General features: G+C 42.9%; 1 protein-coding gene across 1 annotated transcript in view; it reads right to left on the bottom strand.

The window, feature by feature from the left end:
* LOC142304170 (peptidyl-prolyl cis-trans isomerase-like) overlaps positions 1-12,396 on the bottom strand; it is a 45,501-nt gene extending 33,105 nt beyond the window's left edge. Inside the window, exon 1 of the mRNA XM_075346273.1 lies at positions 12,303-12,396. Coding sequence (XP_075202388.1) covers positions 12,303-12,371 — 69 coding nt within the window. The 5' untranslated portion in view covers positions 12,372-12,396. The remainder of the gene's footprint in view (positions 1-12,302) is intronic.
* Between the last annotated feature and the right edge of the window lie 11,614 nt (positions 12,397-24,010).

The following is a 24,010-nucleotide window of genomic DNA, read 5'->3' as shown; positions in this document are numbered from 1 at the left end:
TGGTAGTGCGCATGCTCGATTCCAATGAGGACAAAAGTTCCCCATTCTGCTGATCATTTCTTACCCCAGTGGCTAGACTCCCAATCGATACTTAAAGGGAAACTGTCAACAGATTGTCCCCTATAAGCTGCAGCCACCACCAGTGATCCCTTATATAGAGCATTCTAGAATACTGTATATGTTGAGGATAAAGAATTGAGTATCCAAAAATACTTAATTCAGCCATTTCATAGACTCAGTTATATAGTTCAGTAGATGTGAACTAACACACATATTTGTGAATGCTTTTGTTTCTTACTAACATGTACAGTTAGGTCCAGAAATATTTGGACAGTGACACAATTTTCGCGAGTTGGGCTCTGCATGCCACCACATTGGATTTGAAATGAAACCTCTACAACAGAATTCAAGTGCAGATTGTAACGTTTAATTTGAAGGTTTGAACAAAAATATCTGATAGAAATTGTAGGAATTGTACACATTTCTTTACAAACACTCCACATTTTAGGAGGTCAAAAGTAATTGGACAAATAAACCAAACCCAAACAAAATATTTTTATTTTCAATATTTTGTTGCGAATCCTTTGGAGGCAATCACTTCCTTAAGTCTGGAACCCATGGACATCACCAAACGCTGGGTTTCCTCCTTCTTAATGCTTTGACAGGCCTTTACAGCCGCAGCCTTCAGGTCTTGCTTGTTTGTGGGTCTTTCCGTCTTAAGTCTGTATTTGAGCAAGTGAAATTCATGCTCAATTGGGTTAAGATCTGGTGATTGACTTGGCCATTGCAGAATGTTCCACTTTTTTGCACTCATGAACTCCTGGGTAGCTTTGGCTGTATGCTTGGGGTCATGGTCCATCTGTACTATGAAGCGCCGTCCGATCAACTTTGCGACATTTGGCTGAATCTGGGCTGAAAGTATATCCCGGTACACTTCAGAATTCATCCGGCTACTCTTGTCTGCTGTTATGTCATCAATAAACACAAGTGACCCAATGCCATTGAAAGCCATGCATGCCCATGCCATCACGTTGCCTCCACCATGTTTTACAGAGGATGTGGTGTGCCTTGGATCATGTGCCGTTCCCTTTCTTCTCCAAACTTTTTTCTTCCCATCATTCTGGTACAGGTTGATCTTTGTCTCATCTGTCCATAGAATACTTTTCCAGAACTGAGCTGGCTTCATGAGGTGTTTTTCAGCAAATTTAACTCTGGCCTGTCTATTTTTGGAATTGATGAATGGTTTGCATCTAGATGTGAACCCTTTGTATTTACTTTCATGGAGTCTTCTCTTTACTGTTGACTTAGAGACAGATACACCTACTTCACTGAGAGTGTTCTGGACTTCAGTTGATGTTGTGAACGGGTTCTTCTTCACCAAAGAAAGTATGCGGCGATCATGCACCACTGTTGTCATTCGTGGACGCCCAGGCCTTTTTGAGTTCCCAAGCTCACCAGTCAATTCCTTTTTTCTCAGAACGTACCCGACTGTTGATTTTGCTACTCCAAGCATGTCTGCTATCTCTCTGATGGATTTTTTCTTTTTTTTTCAGCCTCAGGATGTTCTGCTTCACCTCAATTGAGAGTTCCTTAGACCGCATGTTGTCTGGTCACAGCAACAGCTTCCAAATGCAAAACCACACACCTGTAATCAACCCCAGAGCTTTTAACTACTTCATTGATTACAGGTTAACGAGGGAGACACCTTCAGAGTTAATTGCAGCCCTTAGAGTCCCTTGTCCAATTACTTTTGGTCCCTTGAAAAAGAGGAGGCTATGCATTACAGAGCTATGATTCCTAAACCCTTTCTCCGATTTGGATGTGAAAACTCTCATATTGCAGCTGGGAGTGTGCACTTTCAGCCCATATTATATATATAATTGTATTTCTGAACATGTTTTTGTAAACAGCTAAAATAACAAAACTTGTGTCACTGTCCAAATATTTCTGGCCCTGACTGTATATATGTATATTGCATATTCAGTGTATTTTCCTTAGACTCAGTATATACTAGGATATATATATATATATATATATATATATATATATATATATGTATAGCTTGAAGATGGCTGCTATTTCCTGTTTTACACCCAAGACAGATGGACAAAAGAAATTCCTGGAGCCTGGACTGACCAATCCAAGGAGGATATGTAGATCTCTCTACGTCATGAAGCCCTGCCCTGCGATACTTGATTGGACTAAAACTTTTGTTTACACCCCCTTACTGCTTGTTCTAGAGTTTCTTTCAAACAATAAAAAACACACTTGGTTAAGAGCCAGTCATGGAGATAGATGTAACTGACTTGCTGTCTAGTTATTTAATCTCTAAGTGCACTCATGACATTTTAATTAGAAACAGCAGCCGGATATCAAGAGATCCTTTGAGTCTCATCATCATCGTCATTCTGACCGTGACATATATAAGAGCCCAGACTGATCTGTATAACACAAAAACAGCTTTTTTTACTCACCTGCTAGATGGTCTGGTCCGATGGGTTCGCTGGTCTCGATCCGGCACCTCCTATCTTCTTGCTATCGCTGTCCTCCTTCCCTGCTCCATGTGGATGACGCGCTGTACGACATCCACACAGAGGGTTCCATTGCTCTCCTGTGCACTTCACCCTGCCCTGCTAAAGGAAGAGCAACGTACTCTATTGCACAGGCGTGGAAAGGTCAAAGAACACCCGCGCATGCGCACTACAATACTTTAATCTGCCAGCAGCAGGACAGAGAGAAGTGCGCGTGCGCAGGTGCGCAACGGCGGCCTCTGTGTAGATGAACATGTAGGACGTGTCATCCATACGGAGCAGAGAAGAATAGTAAGCGCAAGCAGAGAGGAGGCGGCGAACAGAGACCAGCGACGCCCATCGAAACGGACCGCCCTGCAGGTGAGAATAATAAACCAAGTTTTTTATGATCAGCGATCTTGGTTCTCATATACATTATTCTAAAATGCTGTATATATGATCTCACTGGTGGTGGCCGCAGCTTATAGTGGACAAATCTGGTGACAGGTTCCCTTTAAGATAGGTGAGAACTTATCTTCCCTAGAGAACCCATTTAATGTGCAAGTTCACTATTACATAAGTCCATGCCAATAGTAATAAAATAAAAAAAATTCTCTGCTTTGTAAAATATCTCGATTATCTTGCCTACTCCCTTAGCCCGGTGCACAGAATTCTGTATCTAGGGCCAGGCGTGATTTGAGGTTGGACTATACATGGACCAATGTACGCAACTGACCAGTTGACATGATTGATTTTTAGCGCAGGCTTTGCGACCATGTGGAAAAAAATCCCAGCATGCACTAATCTTATTTTTTTTTTTATAAACTAGTTTCAGTATCTCTATGGGATTTGAAACGTGCCGGAAAAACAAATGTCCCAAATGTGTAAATTAAAGCACCTCAAAAAAGACATTAGCAAAAAAAAGTATGAAAGTGATTTGTTTTTTTACAAGCCACGGAAAACATCAAATAAATGACATAGAAAGAATAATAGTGTTTTCTGGACTGGTACTGTGGCTAATTCCTCCCTCAGATGTCACACAGGGGGCTGCGGTGACTCAGAAAACCCATCTGAGCAGCAGGGAGAAATGGAGGACTGATGAGAGCCTTGGGCGAGGGGAGAGGTTGAAGAAGTGAGCTCCCTCAGGGGGTCAGAGAATAATCTCGTACAGAAGAGAGGAGACTGAGCTCATGTAGCATGGGCCACAATGCTGGTATCCATGATGAAATAATCATCACACAGCAGGGGCAAGGGCACGTGAAGGGAATGTCGACAGGGCTCTTAAGTTGACATTTTCTAAGGAGCCACTCTAAAGATGGAGAAATCAGGACAATATCAGGGAAAAAAGACTGTGAAGAAGAAAAAGCCTATTTGTTTAGGTCCAGGTACTCTATAAATTATCCAGTGCAAAATAATTTTGTCTTTTAGTTTGTTCTCTTTAAAAGACCGACATTGTTGCCAGTAGAGCATGTCTTAAATTAAGGGCGGCTTTACACTTTGCGACATCGTACGTGCGATGTAGGTGGGGTCAAATCGAAAGTGACGCACATCCGGCGTCACTTTCAACATCGTACTGTGTAAATGCTAGATGATACGATGAACGAGCGCAAAAACGTCGTTATCGTATCATCGTTGCATTCACCGACATTTCCATAATGCCGGTGCCGCGACAGGTACGATGTTGTTCCTCGTTCCTGCGGCAGCACACATTGCTGAGTGTGAAGCCGCAGGAGCGAGGAACTCTCCTTACCTGCCGCCGGCGGCTATACGGAAGGAAGGAGGTGGGCGGGATGTTTACATCCTGCTCATCTCCGCCCCTCCGCCGCTATTGGCCGCCTGCCGTGTGACGTCGCTATGACGCCGCACGACCCGCCCCCTTAGGAAGGAGGCAGGTCGCCGGCCAGAGCGACGGTCGCAGGGCAGGTGAGCGCATGTGAAGCTGGTGTAGCGATAATTTTCGCTACGCCAGTTATCACAAGATATCGTACTTGCGACGGGGGCGGGGACTATCGCGTGCGACATCGCAGCATCGGCTTGCGATGTCGCAACGTGCAAAGCCCGCCTAAGGTTCATACAAAAATCATCTAATGCTAATGAGATGTTTCTTGTTTGCTGTGGATCTTAAGGGGTTTACCCAGCATCTCTCGTATGAAGAGGTAAGAGGCACTGCGGGTACTGTGTCAACCGCTGGCTGCCAGGTATCAGCAATGCTTGTGCCTGTTCACCACGTATTCTACATCTGGACTATTGGTAACATGATGAGCGGGCATTACCGTGCTCGGTACGCGTAACTAGTGATGAGCAAGCACTACCATTCTTTGGTGCTCAGTACTCATAACTAGTGATGAGCGGGCACTACCATGCTTGGGTGCTTGGTACTTGTAACTAGTGATGAGCGAGCACTACCATGCTTTGGTGGTCAGTATATGTAACTAGTGAAGAGTGGGGGCACTATCTTGCTTGGGTGCTCGGTAATTGTAATTAGTGAAGAGTGGGCACTACTATACTTGGGTGCTTGGTACTTGTAATTAGTGATGAGCGGGCACTATCATGCTCGGGTGCTCAGTACTCGTAACTAGTGAAGAGTGAACATTACCATGCTAGGGTGCTCGGTAATTGTAACTAGTGATGAACGAGCACTACCATGCTTGGGTGCTCAGTATTCATAACTAGTGATCAGCGACCATGTGGAACTTGAGCATTTTTCTGGGAAATCTACTGGAAAAATGCTCAAATCTCCCATTGATTTCCATTATACTCGGGTACTTGAGTCGCGCCCATCCGAGCATCCAACTGCTCGTTATGAGTACCAAGCACCCGAGCATGGCAGTGCCTGCTCATCACTGTTAACAATACCTGTTGAATGTGTTAGACCTGGCAAGACGCTGTGGGTGCATTATCAACAGTATTTCTGGAAGTGAGAGACGCTCAACTGCACCCTTTTAATTACACATTTGTGTGGGTTTTGTTAGGGTACTTCAGTTTACTCCCACCCTCCAAAGAAATATATAAAAGGGAATTTAGATTGTGAGCCTCAATGGGGACAGTGTTGATGACATCTGTAAAGTGCTGCAGAATATGACCTATATACCCCTGTCAGGGTTTTGTCCCTTAATGAAATTATACTAAGGCCTCGTTCACACGTTCCGTATTTGGTCATTATTTCATCTCAGTATTCGTAAGACTCGGAGGGAGTAAAAATGCAGAAGTGGTGCTCGTGATTATATTAGGCTACGTTCTCAAGATCTGTATCCGTTGAGTTTTTGACGATGCAGAATTTCTGCACAATATCTGCACCTTAGTGTATATGCATTTTTTAAGCATACTGCCAAATCAACAAAAAATAGCTTTGCCAGAAAAAGATCAGAGTTTTGGAATGGCCCAGCCGGGGCCAAACCAGAATCTCAATGAAAATCTGTGGGTGACCTGAAGAGGGCACTGTGCACAGGAGATGTCCCCGGAATCTGACAGATTTGGAGCTACTGCAAGTAAGGGGTACTTTGCACGCTGCGACATCGCAAGCCGATGCTGCGATGTCAAGCGCGATAGTCCCCGCCCCCGTCGCAGCAGCGATATCTTGTGATTGCTGCCGTAGCAAACATTATCGCAACGGCAGCTTCACACGCACTTACCTGCCCTGCGACGTCGGGGGCGGGTCGTGCGGCGTCATAGCGACGTCACACGGCAGGTGGCCAATAGAAGCGGAGGGGCGGAGATGAGCGGGACTTAAACATCCCGCCCCCCTCCTTCCTTCCGCAGAGCCGGCGTGAGGCGCGGTGACGCAGGTAGGAGATGTTCCTCGCTCCTGCGGCTTCACACACAGCGATGTGTGCTGCCGCAGGAACGAGGAACAACATCGTACCTGTCGCTGCTGCCAAATTATGGAAATGTCGAACCCTACACCGATGATACGATAACGATGATTTTGCGCTCGTTAATCGTATCAAACAGGATTTACACACTACGATATCGACTGCGACTCCGGATGTGCGTCACTTTCGATTTGACCCCACCGATATCGCACCTTCAATGTCGTAGTGTGCAAAGCCCGCCTAAGAGTGGGCAAGGATCGCCAATTCTAGATGTGCCATGTACTCCAGCCCAAAACAACTGAATGCTGTCATAAAATCAAAGGGTACTTCAACCCAGTATTAGTTTAAGGGTGTCATTAGATTGGTTAGAAATTAATGGACGCTGTGCTGCGATTGGCTGCTGTGGGCAGAGAAGATTTTCTTAACCCAACTGCCAAAGAGTGTGGTGGTGTCCACAGCATCCCATCATAGTATATGATACAAAGTCAGCAAATATGCTTCAGTGCCTGTAGGGCATTCTGTGCACTTGAGGGAATGCCATGAAAATTTATATGTGGTGATCTGAAAGTTCTCTCTTTGTTCCTTGGGTAGTAAGGAGGGTATACCTACATTTTGTGTGAATAGGACAGCCAGGAAAGGACTCACTAATAAAGTTGGCCAACGAGAACATCTTTGCAATCTGGACAAAGTTGGGGAAAGTTTAGTTGATCCCACTAATGTTCTCCTGCCACCACTCTACATTAAGCTTGGACTGATAAAGCAGTTTGTGAAAGCTCAACCGAAAGCGAAAGAAGGGGAGACTTAAAGGGAACCTGTCAGGTGCAATATGCACCCAGACCCATGAGAAGTTCTGGATGTCTATTGTTAATGTCTGCCTAACCGTCCCAGGCTATAGTAACATAGATAAAGACTAAAGGGATCTTTAGAAAAAGTTTTTTTAAGGATCCCATATATGCTAATCAGGCAAGGGACTAGTCGTGAGGGCATTACTTCCCTTGGCTAGTTGGCCCCCTTAGCATGTAAGCATGCCCCTGTGGGTGTGCTAACATGCTAATAAATGCGCAGTGTCAGAGGATGGTTGTGCTCACTTTTGCTGCCATCACGTCTGAGTCCTGGATTTCGGCTCAGTGCGCATGATCCCGGACTTTTGGTCATGCGCACCACATAGGTTTGAAGCCTGGACTCGTACACCTGGCTTTATAATGCACATGACCGCCAGGTGTACGAGTCCTGACTTCAAACCCATGTAGTGCGCATGACCGAAAGTCCGGGATCATGCGCACTGCGCCGAAATCCAGGAGTCGGACGCGATGAGTGCGACCATCCTCTGACACTGCACATTCATTAGGATGTTAGCACATCCACAGGGGCGTACCTACATGCTAAGGGGGCTGACTAACCAAGGGAAGTAACACCCTTGCGACTAGTCCCTGCGCGCATTAGCATATCAAATACTTTTTCTAAAGATCTCTATCTATTCTACTAGATACATTGACGATTAGGCAGAGATTAGTAATATGCACCCAGAACTGCTTGTGGTTCTGGGTACATATTGCACCTGACAGGTTCCCTTTAAAGATCTGTGTACCAAGTTTCAGGGACTTTCTGAAGCAAAACTGAAGGAAGACATTTTCGTGGGTCCAGATATTCGGAAACTCGTGAGGATGACGTGTTTGAAACAATAGTGAAAGCTGATGAGAAAAGGGCTTGGGATTCTTTTAAAGAATTTTGAAGAGATGTCTAGGTAACCAAGCTCCAAAATATAAGTCCATAGTGGAGAACATCTTTCAAAGCTTTGGGATGTCTCATGAATTTGAAGTTTTTTACATTCCCATTTGGACTACTTTCCTGAAAACCTTGGTGCTGATAGCGAAGCACAAGGAGAAAGATTTCATCAGGATATCAAGGAGATGGAACGACGATACCAAGGTGGATGGAACGTGAACATGATGGGGGATAAGTGCTGGATGCTTCACAGAGAAGATCTGCAGCCGTCTATAAGTGAAAAGGGATCAAGGAGCTTTGAAGAGAAAAGGAAAAGGCGCAAGAATTACCGTAATTTCTAATAACATTGCAGAACGAATGTTCAATACATTTTTATGTATAATATTGTGTACATTTCCGGCCACAATAAAGATTTCTCTCGTTCATCTCGCTTCTAATTTCATTCAAAATACAGATGTGATGGTTATAACAGAAGTGTTTTTTTGAAAATCAGGGTCTAAGAAAACATAAGATTCAGTCATTTTTTTTATAAACTCAAATTTTTGCATATCTATATAATGATCATAACTAGGCTAACACATAGTAGTCTGCTGGGAAAACAGTGTAGGGAGAGGAAATATTTATTGCCACATTGTATTCTGATCTGGTACTGTTACAATTTTGGCAAATATTGAACAGAGATTAGGATGATTGCCAAAGTGTAATGTGAGCCTAATAGTGGGATTTCCCTCTTAGTATGTCATCTGTTACATTAGACACAGATTATAATGGACTAAATGGTGCCGGGAAACAGGCAGTGACTTGTGTTGAACTCTGTCACCTCGGTAGACCCATGAAAAGACGTTACTGGCTCTGCTAACCAATTCAGTCCAGATACTGCAATGGACACAGCACCAGAATGCCATTGGACCTCACTAAAGAGCTGTCTAGCTCAATGGCGGACACAGACAGAAGAGAGCCCCTGTGCAAAAACAATATATGGTCCCTTTGCAAGCCCAAGAACTACTGATTTGAATGTAGAATGGTCCTCCTTACCTCTCCGACCTCAGTTACACCAATGATATGTCCGCCCCTGGTCTATCTGTAGGCTCATAGTGGTGTAGAAGGCATGCATGTTCATCGATGCAGATGTACTTTGGTACATTGCTCCACTCCATAAACCAGATTATAGTGAAAGACCCCGCATAGAGAATTGCACCCGTCATAAAGAGCACATTGTGTAGATAATCAGCATTAAACAAGTGGCTGCTATGAGCTTTTCCTCGCTTTGACTTTCCCTGTACTGCTTATGCATTCCTCCATGGGATGTTTTAAGAATGAGTCATGTGACACAGACGAATGGATCATCCGGATCTGGACAGCTGCTTCATAAATTAACAGCGCCCATGTAACTATGCCAGTTATCCCCTGTTACTTATGAAGGAATCCCCATAAGACCTTCCTATGTAAACAGCAAAGCTCAATTGGAAAGATGAAGGCCGACTATGAGATCCAACAAGAATGAGCTGCGATAATGACTGATCTGTCAGGTTTGTGATACAAGATAACAGGTGGAGACAAGGGTAGATTTACCATTGGCACCATGGTGGCAGCTAACTTGGCAGCTAAGGAAAATAGTATATGTAGCTAGACCATTGGACATGCTGGGGGGCCTGAAGGCAAGAAGCACCTTAGGGTAAGTGTACACAGTTGTGGTGTAAGGGCCACATGTGCTCCATTACTCTATTTTGTATGGCTCCCAACCACCTGGTTATAGACATGCTTGTGTAGGGTGGCAGTTGACATGTTCCTACTCCAGAGAGGAGTAGCGCATTGCACTGGAGCAAGGTAGGGTCATTACTTATGGCATACGGTGTGGTCAGTAATGTGTATGTAAAACTGAAGACAACTGTGGCAGTCCAGTAAGAAGAGGTCAAGGTGGAGAGAGGGCCATGTGTGAGTCCAACCACAGAAGACTGAAGAACTTAGTTTCCTGTGCACCATGATGTTATTTTGTGTAGCTCCCAACCACCTAGTTATAGACATGTTTGTGTAGGGTGGCAGCTAACATGTTCCTGCTCCACAGAGGAGCAGCGCATTGCACTGGAGCAAGGTCGGGTAATTACGTATGGCATACTGTGTGGTCATTTATGTATATGTAAAACTGAGGACAACTGTGGCAGTCCAGAAAAAAGCCATCAAGGTGGAGAGGGGGCCATGCGTGAGTCCAGCAACGGAAGAGTGAAGAACTTACTTTCATAGTCCATTGAGTTCATTGTATAGTCTGACATCCAAAGGAAGGAAAAAACATATACTGTGAGGCAGATGCTAATTGCCCTATATTGGGAAAAACATACTTCCAGGTATCACATAGGGCAATAAGACTAATCCCTTGGATCAATGTCCCATCTCCAAAAGCTAGTATCCAAAACTTGCAATCTTATATATTTAACATATAAAAAAAGCTCTGAGCATTAATGGGGGAAGAAGAGAAGCCACAATCCCTGAATTGGTGGGACTCCTGAAAGTGGGACCAGCACCTATTAGACAATTATCACATATATTTCAATATGCCATAAATATTTCTGGTAAAAATTCCCCGTTGCGTTTTATTACGACCCTAGGGATTGGCTCAGTCTGACAATATGGCGCTCAGAACTGAAAAAGTTGTGCACCTAGTAGAGGTGAGCAAAAATATTTGCAGGACCATGGTCCAGCAGCCACATCAGTAGATCATGGCCGCCAGACTAGAGTTCTGCAACCTCCTCATGCCTGGTGGAATTCCTGGTGCCTCTTCTGATTAGTGGGACCAATGTAACGTCAACACCCCAGGTGGAAATGCTGACAGATCGGTGGAGGTTTTCAAGGCTCTGATCAGGTGGCCATGGACAATCAAGGTGGCTACTGGACCAGGGTCTTGTGAATCTTTTTGCTCAACTCTAGCACTTAGCCAGAGATGCGTCATATAGGCAGAGTATGTGTTGTTAAAGGGGCTAAGAGAAAGGAGCACTAGCTCAGGCAAGCCCAATTCTTTAAGAAGGGATGAATGGAAATGTGGGCCTTCCAGTCCTGGGATAGCTGGGGATTGAAGCATTTTGGTTATTTGTCTCCTTCTTGACTAAATGTTCGACTCTATAGTGATTAGAAAAGTTCATTTCATCATAGGTGTCACTCTTTTTTTACAAGAACAGAGCTGTAGGACAAATCATAAAATTTTTGAAATGGTTAAACATAGTAGGGATATGGGGAGGTAGATATGTTGTGCTTCCACAGTATACAGCATAGATGCAGCCTTTATATAATTACCTTGCTTCCACGATACACAACCTGTATACACACAGTAATATATATATAATATATATATATATATATATATATATATATATATATATATATATATATATATATATATATATATATATATGCACATAGTTTGTGTGGTTTGTTTTGGGTATTTGGTTTAGCAATTAGTGCCTGATGTAGATTTATCCCGGTAATGATTAAAAACATTGCAATATAATTAATGACTCTTCAAAAGCACTCAAGTAGTGTAATCCATAAAGAAGGGCCTAGGCTATGCAAGGCACGCAGATAAGCTGATGAGGAATGCGTGTTGTGTGTTGTCAGGAAGGCTACGTGCACATCCATCACAGATTACATCGGTTTGGATGGGTAGAATAGCCCTGCCTGTGGTACTGTTCTCTGTTGAAAAGAAGAAAAGCATGACCGCACCCAAAAGACCCTGTTATAACTCAGTGTGGTCTATTGTTTGCCATTGATGTCCATTGAGTGATAGATTCGGCACGACGTTGAGGACACCATGATTGTGTATAAATGTTACTTATCCAGGCAAAAAGAACTACAAATTGAGTGTACAGAACGATAACTTTGAAAGCATAGCCATTAGTGATGGGTGAATAGTAACTATTCGGATTGATCCTAAAGAATCCCAAAGTAATATTCTGGTAATCGTCACGAATAACGAACCTAATGCAAGTTAATGGGGAACCTGAGCATTTTTCTTGTCATGATGAATAGTGGAATAGTACCTGGTATTCGGTAAGCATTATCCGAACACAAATAGCTACTATTCACCTATCACTAATAGCTATATAAACTGAATAGCATCCATATCTTCAAGTAAACAAAATAGCAGCATATATGCAAATATAAAAAGCACTGGTCTGTATGGTTCTTAAAACTCAAGGACTAAAAACTAACCACCTGATCCCTGCTTGCCCGAGCCCAACAGAACCACAAACTATACACATCATACCTCAAACACCACTTGGCCCAAGGGGATCTCATCTGCCGTTATGGTAAAGAATACCCGTTTATTCTCCATAATGAGGTCTGGCACCTTGTGAAGTCTCTGAGATGCTGAATTGGGGTCTCTGTGTCCACCGCTTTATATACCTAGACGTACTACTGTCTCATGTGTCCATCACACACACATAATACCGCCCTCCCCTTCCCCCTGAAGCAATGAACCCAGGAATATTTGATACCAGCTCAGTATATTCCCTGTCTAATCCTGTTGGATATATCGTGGGTAGCACCAAATGCTGTGTGATTAGGGTGGGGGTAGCGAACGCAATGAACACAAAGCTATTTCAGTAACCTCAAGAACATCTGACAACTGAACTTGCATTGTTCAGGCTCCAAAAGCCCCCCAGTGTCCATGTTTTCAGGGGGCAATCCCTGATGTAATTCCCTATCTATCTTTTATTACACAATTGAATCTACTGTGTTCATAATAGAAAGAATAAAAATTTGAATGGCTTTTCATTTGACTATGTGGCCATGATATTTCAGATATTTTTACGTGTGGATTTGGTTGATACCCTACATTCAGATGTCTGCCAACTCTCTCTATATATATAAACCTAATCCCCCTAGGACTGCAGAGATGGCGATTTTTCTTTCCTAATATTTTTGCTACCCATAATCCAAGATTACGTGATTCCTTAAACAAATCCCATATTATGTCGCCTATCCAATACCAATAAATCTGTCATCTAAACTAGAAATGAGCTGTCACCATAAAAAGGCATAAAAAACAAAAGCAAGGGGAAGAGCTATTATTAACGTACTGTAAATTCACCATTAGGTAACCAAGACCTAGATAATGGTAGCTAGGTAGCCTCGTGCCTCCCATCATAGACAGACACATACTGTGGCGTGTACAGTACCATTCAGCAAGCTTCACACACAATGCCCCCAGACACATTTTTAAAACCTTCCCACACTCAGCATGATGCCCCTAAAAGTACATATCCCCACAATACATTCCCTCACACACATTGTGCTGCCCCCCACATTGTCCTGCACAGCAACTCTACATATAATGATCCCCACCACAGCCCCCCCACACCCACACGATGTGATTCTCTGAGCCCCCAGGCCATAGTATGATGCCCAAACAGTCCTACAATAGAGTGATGCTCCACAGTCCCCACAAAACAGTATGATGCACGCCCTAGTTTCCCCTCATAGTATGCGGCCTATTCAGCCATCCACACTTTCTAATGCCCCCCCCAGGAACCATCAGTATGATGCCCCTACAGTTCCACAACACAGTATGATGTCCTCATAATACAGTATGACATTACAATACATTTGATGCCCTCAAAGATCCACACACACAATATGATGCCGCTCTCACACAGCATGATGTCCTCATAATACGATATAACGTTATGCCCTCAAAGATACACACACACACACAATATGATGATCCCACAGCCCCAACACACAATATGATGCCGCCCTCCCACAGTATGATGTCTCCATAATACAGCATGATGCTCCAACACAGTTTGATGCCCTCGAAGATCCACACACACAATATGATAACACCAAAGCTCCCAAAACACAAAATGATGCCATCCTCACACAGTATGATGCCTCCAGTACACCCAACAAAATTATGATGTTCCCACAGTCTCCCCCAAGAAAGTATGATTCCCCCACAGCCTCCACACACAATATGTTGTCCCCATAGCCTCCATACATAGTATGATGGCCCCCAAAGGGATAAATACCAGTACATCATGACCAGACCAAATATTACTACCAAATAGTGACCTAATAATACTATTATGCAGATCATTAAAAAAACCTTAGAGATAGTATATAGTGTAAGTGTATAGGTAATACAGTGACTCGCTGGTGAAATCTTCAACTGAAGTCATTCATTTTCGCATTTCTTCTTCATCTGGTGCACACAGCTCGCTATGACTTAATACAAGGGAGAAATACTGCAACAACATATCATGCACATGTCATACCTAGTACCTAGTAAACCCCCAGAAGATGTAACAACACAAAGAGAACCCAGGGGTCATGATACAACAGAGGTCTCTGAGACTAGGGAGAGGGGTAAGGGGGCATCTCCTAAACTCCCCTCAAGCTGTTTTCTGAGCTCCCTAGCATCCCTATACAGGTTCTTGCAACCTGTCGCTGAGCCGGATACCTTAGTCCCTCAGTTAGCCCTACACTCACCCTGGCTAGTGAGCAGGCCAACAAGATCACTAGACTCACCACTACAATAAAAAAACACAAGGGTGGGAATACAAACAGAGGAAATAGACACGCAAAGGAAAAAACACTCAAGGCGGCTTCAGTGCAGCAAACACCACAGCTGTACACAAGACAAACTTCTTCCAAAGCTGGCTCCTTCCAAAGTGAACCAAATAGAAATCAGGGATTCAGTTTTTATCACAGGCATTATGTGATCAGATCACATGACTTAAATAGGGGAGGGGAGGGATCCCAAAGAGCCACACCTGAGATTGGAAGCTACAGCCAGCAGCCAGGCAGGAAGGGTGCTTACCTTACGGCACCACAAGCATGAGATGTTATCAAATAATAGTAGTGAACCTGCCAGCGGCAAGGCGCTGTGACCTTCTGAGACCAGATTTACCAGGGGTCTCCCCTGAGTGAGATACACTCATGACACAACATGATCAGATCACATCATATCACCAGATAGTGACCAAATAATACCACATACAATACAAGGGACAATTACTGACACACCATGACCAGACCACATATTACCACCACATAGTGATCAGTATTTTAGTATTTAGTTACTGATAAAGAACACAATACTAATAACATGAATATTACCATTAGTAGATCTCATTTATATGTATAAATACATACGTTGTCAATAAAGTAGACTGGAACATGAATTATTCCTTCCAATGACCACACCAAGGACTAGTGAACGCTACAGGTGGAAGGAAGGCGATTTTGGTAGCTAAATAGGAAAGGGTTGTTTACAGTTAGAGCAGTCAGACTGTGGATTGTCCTGCCACAAGAGGTTCTAATGACAGATACTATAACAACTTTGAAAAAAGGGCTGGATGATTTCCTCTGCATAAATGGCAATATGGATTATAGATCATTGAGTGATAAAGATAATGGTGAAAAAAGGGTCACCTTGATTGACCTATGTCTTTTTTTCAACCTATGTAACTATGTCTTCTGCTTCAAAAATAATTTGTATACAAAGGTGTAGAAAAACTTTGTGTGTACATAGCCTTAAGGCCGCTTTACACGCTACGACATCGCTAATGCGATGTCGTTGGGGTCACGGAATTTGTGACGCACATCCGGCCGCATTAGCGATGTCGTTGTGTGTGACACCTATGAGCGATTTTGGTTCGTCGCAAAAACGTTCAAAATCGCTCATCGGTGACATGGGGGTCCCTTTTCAAATATCGCTGCTGCAGCGTGTACGATGTAGTTCGTCGCTCCTGTGGCAGCACACATCACTCCGTGTGACGCCGCAGGAACGAGGAACCTCACCTTACCTGCCGCCACCCGCAATGCGGAAGGAAGGAGGTGGGCGGGATGTTACGTCCCGCTCATCTCCGCCCCTCCTCTGCTTTGATTGGGCAGCCGCTTAGTGACATCGCTGTGACGTCGCACGGACCGCTCCTTAGAAAGGAGGCGGTTCGCCGGTCACAGCGACGTCGCCGAGCAGGTAAGTAGTGTGACGGGTCTGGGCGATGTTGTGTGCCACGGGCAGCGATTTGCCTGTGTCGCACAACCGATGGGGGCGGGTACCCACGCTAGCGATATCGGTACCGATATCGCAGCGTGTAAAGTGGCCTTTATTGTCATTGTCAAAAACACCCAAAAACCACATTATTAATAAATGGGATCACATGTCACAATCGTCAGGAGAGTCTCAATGTTCCAAAATTTGTATTTGCACCATTTGTTTTATTTTATTTAGAACTGGTTGGCCTTTCAGAATAACCATGAAGGTCCCACGATTGCAGCTTAGTATTTCTAAAAAAAATTGAAGGGTTTTGCTTTTTGTTTGGACTTATCCGTTTGTCAAGACAGAATGCTGAATTCTTTGCCAAACGTGTTCAAAGGTCAGAGTGCGTGGAGATAGCGGTTTGTATAACAAATCCTTTTGGCAGTCCAGCATATATTCAGTCCTGGAGTCGGGGCAGGTCAGTAAAGAGTCTGATAGTCAAAAACAAAAGTCTGTATTTCACAATGTCTACTTTACATCAGCGAAATTTTTGAAACTTAAATTTTTCTGTTAGGAAGTTAGAAGGGTTCAAAGTTTATCAGCAATTTTTCATTTTTCCACTAATTTTTCATTTTTGTTTAGGGATCATATCACATTTCAAGTGACTTTGAGAGGCCTAGGTGACAAAAAATACCCAAAAGTGTCCCCATTCTAAAAACTGCACCCCTCAAAGTATTCAATACCACTTCCAAGAAGTTTATTAGTCCTTTAGGCGCGTCACAAGAAGTAAAGCTATGTGGAAGGAAAACATGAACATTTTTCTTTTTCCCTCAAAAATATTGCTTTACCGCCACATTTTTCATTTTTACAAGGGGAACAGGAAAAAAAAGGTCCATACAATTTTTTGTGCAATTTCTCCCAAATACTTTAATACTCCATATATGGTGGAAGATACTGTTTGAGCGCACGACAGGGCTCGGAAGGGAAGTAGCGCTATTTGAATTTTGGAGCGGATGTTTACAGAGCCGCTGATGTGCCTAAACAGTGGAAACCCCCCCACAAGTGACTTCATTTTGGAAACTAGACCCCTAAAGGAATTTATCTAAATGTGTGGTGAGCACTTTGAACTCACAGATGCTTTACAAAATTTTATAACGTTGAAACGTGAAAATTAAAAAAAATCACATTTTATCCACAAAAAAATTGCTTAAATCCCATTTTTTTTCATAAGGCTAATGGGAAAAAATGGATCATACAATTTGTTGTGCAATTTCTCCCGAGTACAGGAATACCCTATGTGTGGAGGAAAACTATTGTTGGGCACACGGTAGGGCCCAGAAGGGAAGGAGCGCTATTTGGATTTTGGTGTGCAAAACTGACTGGAATAGATAAGGCCGTCACACACAGAGATAAATCTGCGGCAGATCTGTAGGTTGCAGTGATATTGTGGACAATCAGTGCCAGGTTTGTGGCTGTGTACAAATGGAACAATATGTCCATGATTTCACTGCAACCACAGATCTGCCAAAGATCTATCTCTGGGGCCTATAGTGGATGCCATGTTGCGTGTGAAGAGGCTCTGATGTGCCTAAATAATGGAATCCCCCACAAGTCACCTCATTTTGGAAATTAGACTTCTCGGGGAATTTATCTAAAGGTGTTTTTAGCACTTCTAAATATGGCTTTATAATGTTAAGCTACAAAAAGGTTGCCTTAACCCCCTTGGCTAACACGGTACAAAGATATATTTTACCTGTATCAAAATGGAGGATACCAGAATGTACCGCATCTTTATGGAACTAAAGACACTTCTGAAGAAACGCGCACAACTGGACAGCGACATATTTTTCTTATCCAAATGCAAAAAGGAGAATCTGATCCCCAAAGGACTCTGGATTACAAACCCAATTCTACATACCTACAACACCCATTATGCACAAAACCTTTGTCACAGGACTTCTGAGAGACTAAGGAACCACCTTTTGCATGTCTTCTACAGCATCAAGAGTAAAATCCAGAGGAAATTTGAAACACAAAGGAAGACACTACCAGAAAGCACAGAACAAAAATTGCAACAATACTACTACAGAACCCTTCTGATCCACAACAAGGAAAAGAAGATACATAGACTGCGCCTCAATTCAGGACTTAATACAAACAGGTTAAAAACAAAGCCAACACCTAACAACTTGGACAACCACTCCATTCAAGGCACAAAAGAATCTAACTGTGTTATCAATCTCTCGGATTATAAACCCAATGGAACTTGCTGTGCTTTCTAGGGGACTCTCATTTTGTCCTACTAAAGCTCTAGACAAAACTGAACTCTGCAGCGACATGGAAGATTACTTCAGGAGACTACGCCTGAGGGAATATTTTAACGATGCAGATGATTTGGAATCCACCCAGACTGAAGGAAGGCGGATCTTGACAAACAAGAAAAGATCAGATTGGACACCTGCACCTGGACGCAACCCTCATTTGGAATAACTATATAGACACTTTCAGAAATTTGGTAAAATCCACTATCCTAGACACACACAGGAGGCAACCATGCAACATCAGTGCCCAGGAGAGAAGGGCCATAAAATCTTTGAAAACCACAAAGAAATCATCATTAAACCTGCAGACAAGGGGGGTGCAATAGTCATGATGAACAAATCAGACTAAATGAAGGAAGCACACAGTCAACTGATGGACACACGCTACTATAAAAAATTGGAGTCTGACCCTACACAGGACTATTACAAGGAACTTAACAAGTTGGTTTGCCTGACATATCCTTAAGAGCCAATGAACTGATACCGGTAAATCCAAGAATAGGCACATTCTACATGCTTCCCAAAATTCACAAATCTGGAAATCCAGGAAGACCCATCATTTCATGTGTGGGCACCCTCACTGAACAAGTCTCTGGATGGGTAGAGGGTATCCTTAAACCCTTGGTAAGGGATACAACCAGCTACATCCAAGACACTACTGACCAATTGATAAAACTATCAGCAATAGGTCCTCTTCCAGAGGGAACCATCCTTGCTACCATGGATGTGGAATCCTTGTACTCGAATATTCCACACCAGGATGGATTAATTGCTTGCAAAGTTTTCCTGGAAAATACAGGAATTGAGGCCGATTCTGTGGTGAAACTTACAAAATTCATCCTCACCCATAATTACTTTGCATTTGACAATAACATATATCTACAGGGGACTGGGACTGCAATGGGAAGCAAAATGGCACCACAATATGCAAATCTTTTCATGGCCAAGCTTGAGAGTGACTTTTTATCCTCTTGTCCTATCAGGCCTCTGGCCTACTACCGTTACATTGATGATATTTTAATCATCTGGACAGAGTCTGAGGAGCAGCTAAGACCTTCCATGAACACTTTAATCAGTTTCATCCCACCATCAACCTAACACTCAACTACTCCTGCACTGAAATCCAATTTTTGGATACCATCATTAACCCCTTCAGCCCCCGGGCACTTTCCGTTTTTGCGTTTTTGTTTTTTGCTCCCCTTCTTCCGAGAGCCGTAACTTTTTTATTTTTCTGTCAATCTTGCCATATGAGGGCTTGTTTTTTGCGGGACGAGTTGTACTTTTAAATGAAACCATAGGTTTTACCATATAGTGTACTGGAAAACAGCAAAAAAATTCCAAGTGTGAAAAAACTGCAAAAAAAAGTGTGATCGCACAATAGTTTTTGGGATGTTTTATTCACCGTGTTCCCTATATGGTAAAACTGATGTATGGGTGTGATGCCTCAGGTCGGTGCGAGTTTGTAGACACCAAACATGTATAGGTTTACTTGTATCTAAGGGGTTAAAAAAAATCACAAGTTTGTCCAATAAAAGTGGCGCACGTTTTTCGCCATTTTCCGAAACACGTAGCGTTCTCATTTTTCTGGATCTATGGCTCAGTGATGGGTTATTTTTTGCGTCTCTAGCTGATATTTTTACTGGTACCATTTTTGCGCAGATGCTACGTTTTGATCGCCTGTTATTGCATTTTGCGTAAAACATGCAGCAACCAAAAAACGTAATTTTGGCGATTGGAATTTTTTTGCCACTACGCCGTTTACCAATCAGTTTAATTGATTTTATATTTTGATAGATCGGGCATTTCTGAACGCGGTGATACCAAATATGTGTATATTTGTTTATTTTTAACCCTTTAATTTTCAATGGGGTGAAAGGGGGGTGATTTGAACTTTTAGGTTTTTTTTAATTTTTTTATTTTAAAAACTTTTTTTTACTTTTTTTTTTATTTTACTAGTCCCCCTAAAGGGGCTATAGCGATCAGCAATCCGATCGCTCTGATCTATCTGCTGATCACAGCTACACAGCTGTAAACAGCAGATACGGTCACTTCCTGTTTCATTCGGCTCCGGGCCAGATGAAAACGAAAGTGAAACGTCATAGCTGCAGGCGTCATCACATGATCCTATGCTACCATGGCAACCACTGAAAGTCACGTGATCAGGCACATGACTTCCGCTGGGGGCGGCGGTAAGTAAAAATCATGGCCGCGCACATATAGATCTCACTGCCAGACTTTGGCAGCGAGATTTAAGGGGTTAAATGTTGCGAATGGAAGCGATTCCACTCGCAACATGCAGGCACACATGTCAGCTGTTGAAATCAGCTGATGTATGTGCCGATCGCCGCCGCCTGCCCGCGGCAGGGGGCGGGGCTTAACGTGACACGCTTCATGACGGATAGATCCGTCAAAGGTCGTGAAGGGGTTAAACTATGGAACAATGAAATAGAGACATCCCTGTACAAGAAGCCAATTGACCGTCCAACATACCTGAAATGGGACAGTTTTCATCCAAAACACATAAAAAACTCTATAGTGTACAGTCAGGCCATCAGGTACAATCGGATATGTTCCAACACTACAGATAGAGACAATCACCTTGAGGGCCTCAGAAAGACCTTTCTGAATCAAGGCTACCACCCAAGAACAATTGAAAACCAGATTGCAAGAGCCACCAGAATATCAAGAAACCATCTCCTACATTATAAAACTAAAGAAGAAAACAACCGGGTCCCTCTTGTAATCACCTACAATCCACATTTGGAGGTGTTAAGAGGAGCTGCACGGAAACTACAACCATTACTGTAAAAAGATGCCCGATTAAAATCTATTTTTCCAGACCCCCACTTCTGTGTTTTAGGCAGCCCCCGAATCTAAGAAGCATCATTGTCAGAAGCTCCCTATCCTCTCCAACAACAACAGGAACATTTCCCTGCAACCAGAAAAAATGTAAGACCTGTCCATTAATATTGACAACGGACAAGATAAAGATTCCCAGAGCACATCAGGACTACAAGATCCCAGGTATCTTCAGCTGCACCACAACTAATGTGGTGTACTTGGTTAAATGTACCAAATGTCCAACTGGGGGTCTGTATGTAGGGGAGACCGGACAACAGCTCAGGACAAGGATGAATTCTCACCGCCACACAATTAGAGAAAAAAGGATGGATCTACCTGTGGCCAAACATTTTTGTAACCCAGACCACAGCATCATGGACATGAAATTGCTGGTATTGAAAGGAAATTTTAAGTCCCAGAGAGATAGGAGACTATGGGAGTACAAACTTATGATGACCTTTGACACATTCAGAGCAGGAATGAATGTGTCACATGGATTTATGTCTTTTTACATCATTTAAGAAATGTGTTCCTCAGAGCATCTGGGGGCATCACAGCCCGGACCAGACCCCAATCAGAGGACAATAAAACTTTGCTTATCTATGAACTACAACAATATTTATGGCCACAACAGTTTGCCCCCTTGCCATAGTGATAGTTCTGCTTCACATAACTTGTTTTTTTTTACTGCCCCATTCTATGTCCTGTTGTGTATAAATATGTGACTCTTCAGATCTTGTGTTATACCATGCCTAATGAAGAGACCTGAGTAGTCTTGAAAGCTTGCCATCTTTTCAGTTAGCCATTAAAAGGTATCAGCTACTGAGGACTCTCAGTTCTTTTAAACAAACTTTTTTTGCCTTAAACCCAAATTTTTGATTTTGTGAAGGGTAACAGGAGAAAATTGACCTATGACGCTAGTCACTACACAGGCAAATTGAGAAGCAGGATAGTGAAAGATTCCAGGGTCAGGTACTAGGAGATCACTTGAAGATTAAATTGATAGGCAGAGGCGTAGTTAGGTCACGGTCCGCAGTCAGAATAACTGGATCAGAGCAGAGGAACAAGGCAAAAGGATGGTCAAACAAAGTCAATGGTGAGGCAGCAAAAGAGCAATTCTCAGAGCATAGATTCAAGAGGTCAACTAGTACAAGTCAGGCGCAGACTAAGACCTGCTCAGTTAAATAGCTGGGCAATCTGACTGAACAAGGCATACCTGTAAAATCCAGAACCTCCCAGTCTCAGACTGGGCTGCTGAGCTGTCACTGAAAACATCAGAATCTCAGCACGCCCCTGTGCCAGATTGGACAACTGAGCTGTCAATAAAGATACCGATAGTTCAACCAGGATAGAATCCACAGTGCAGCAAACGATCACTTATTGTGCGAAGATGCACAGGAGGAATCGTGACAAGACGATACAATTTGTTGTACAATTTCTTCTAAGTACACAGATACCCCAAGTGTGGTGGAAAACTGTTTGGACGCACGTCAGGGCTCAGAACGGAAGGAGAGCTATTAGAATTTTGGAGCTCCATTTTGCCTGGAATAGATTGCAGACACCATGTCACATTTGAACATTCCCTGACATGCCAAAACAGCAGAAACCCCCCACAAGTGAACCGATTCTTGAAACTACACCTCTCATGGAATTCAGCTAGTGGTTATTACCAAGTAGTTAGTAATTTTAACCCTCAGGTGATTCACAAAATTATATAACATTGGGCTGTGAAAATAAAAAAATACCATTTTTTCCACTAAAATGTTGCTTTGGCCCCAAAGTTTTAATTTTTAAAAAGGGTAGTAGAAGAAAATGGATCATACAATTTGTTACACAATTTCTCCTGGGTTCGTTAATACCCCATATGTGGTCGAAAACTACTTTTGGGGTAGAGTGCAAAGCTCAAAAGGGAAAAAGCGCCATGTTGGAGTTAATAATAATAATAATAATAATCTTTATTTCTATAGCGCCAACATATTCCGTAGCGCTTTACAATTCAGGAGGATCATATACAAACAAGTAACAGTTATAGAAATACAATATTTAGAGGGGAAAAAAAAATACAACCCTGCTCGTGAGAGCTTACAATCTACAATGAGATGGGGGGAGAGGCAAGGTCTGATTTAGTTGGAATGAATTGGGGGTGCCATGTCACATTGGCAGAGGCCCTGACATGCCAGAATAGACCCTCCATAAGTGACCCCATTTTACACACTACACCTCTTAATAAATTAATCTAGGGGTGCAATGAGCATTTTAACAACACAGGTGTGTCACAAAATGTCATACTATTGGGCGGGGAAGAAACAAAATAAAGTTTTTACCACTTAAATGATGTTTAGCCACAGATATCCAATTTTCACAAGGGGACTAGATAAAAAAAAGGCCCTATAATGTGTTACACAATTTCTTTTGAATGTGGCAATACCTCATATGAGACTGTACAGTACTGTTTAGCCGCACCGGAGGGCTTGGGAGAGAAGCAACGCCAATTGACTTTTTGAGCAAAGATTTTCCTAGACTCCATTTGCAGAGCCTCTAAATGCCAGAAAAGCAGAAACCCCCTCAATTGAGCACATTTTGGAAATTACACCTCCAGGAATTCACTTATGGGTGCAGTGATGATTTTGTCTCTGGAATACACTCATGAAGTCAATGGAGAAATGTTGGAAAATTAAAAATTGGAAAAGCCCTTTTAGTGCCCAATACATTGTAGTGCCCAGCTTGTGCTTCTGGAAACATATAGCCCATAAATTAAGCGGGCTTTCCTCACTAGAGAAATGCCAGACATGTGGATGTTAACTGTGGCTTAGGCACACTGTG

Source organism: Anomaloglossus baeobatrachus, chromosome 4, assembly GCF_048569485.1.
Source record: "Anomaloglossus baeobatrachus isolate aAnoBae1 chromosome 4, aAnoBae1.hap1, whole genome shotgun sequence".
Classification (NCBI taxonomy): domain Eukaryota; kingdom Metazoa; phylum Chordata; class Amphibia; order Anura; family Aromobatidae; genus Anomaloglossus; species Anomaloglossus baeobatrachus.
The sequence above is the reverse complement of the archived record's forward strand: the minus strand, read 5'-3'. Positions and strand labels throughout refer to the sequence as shown.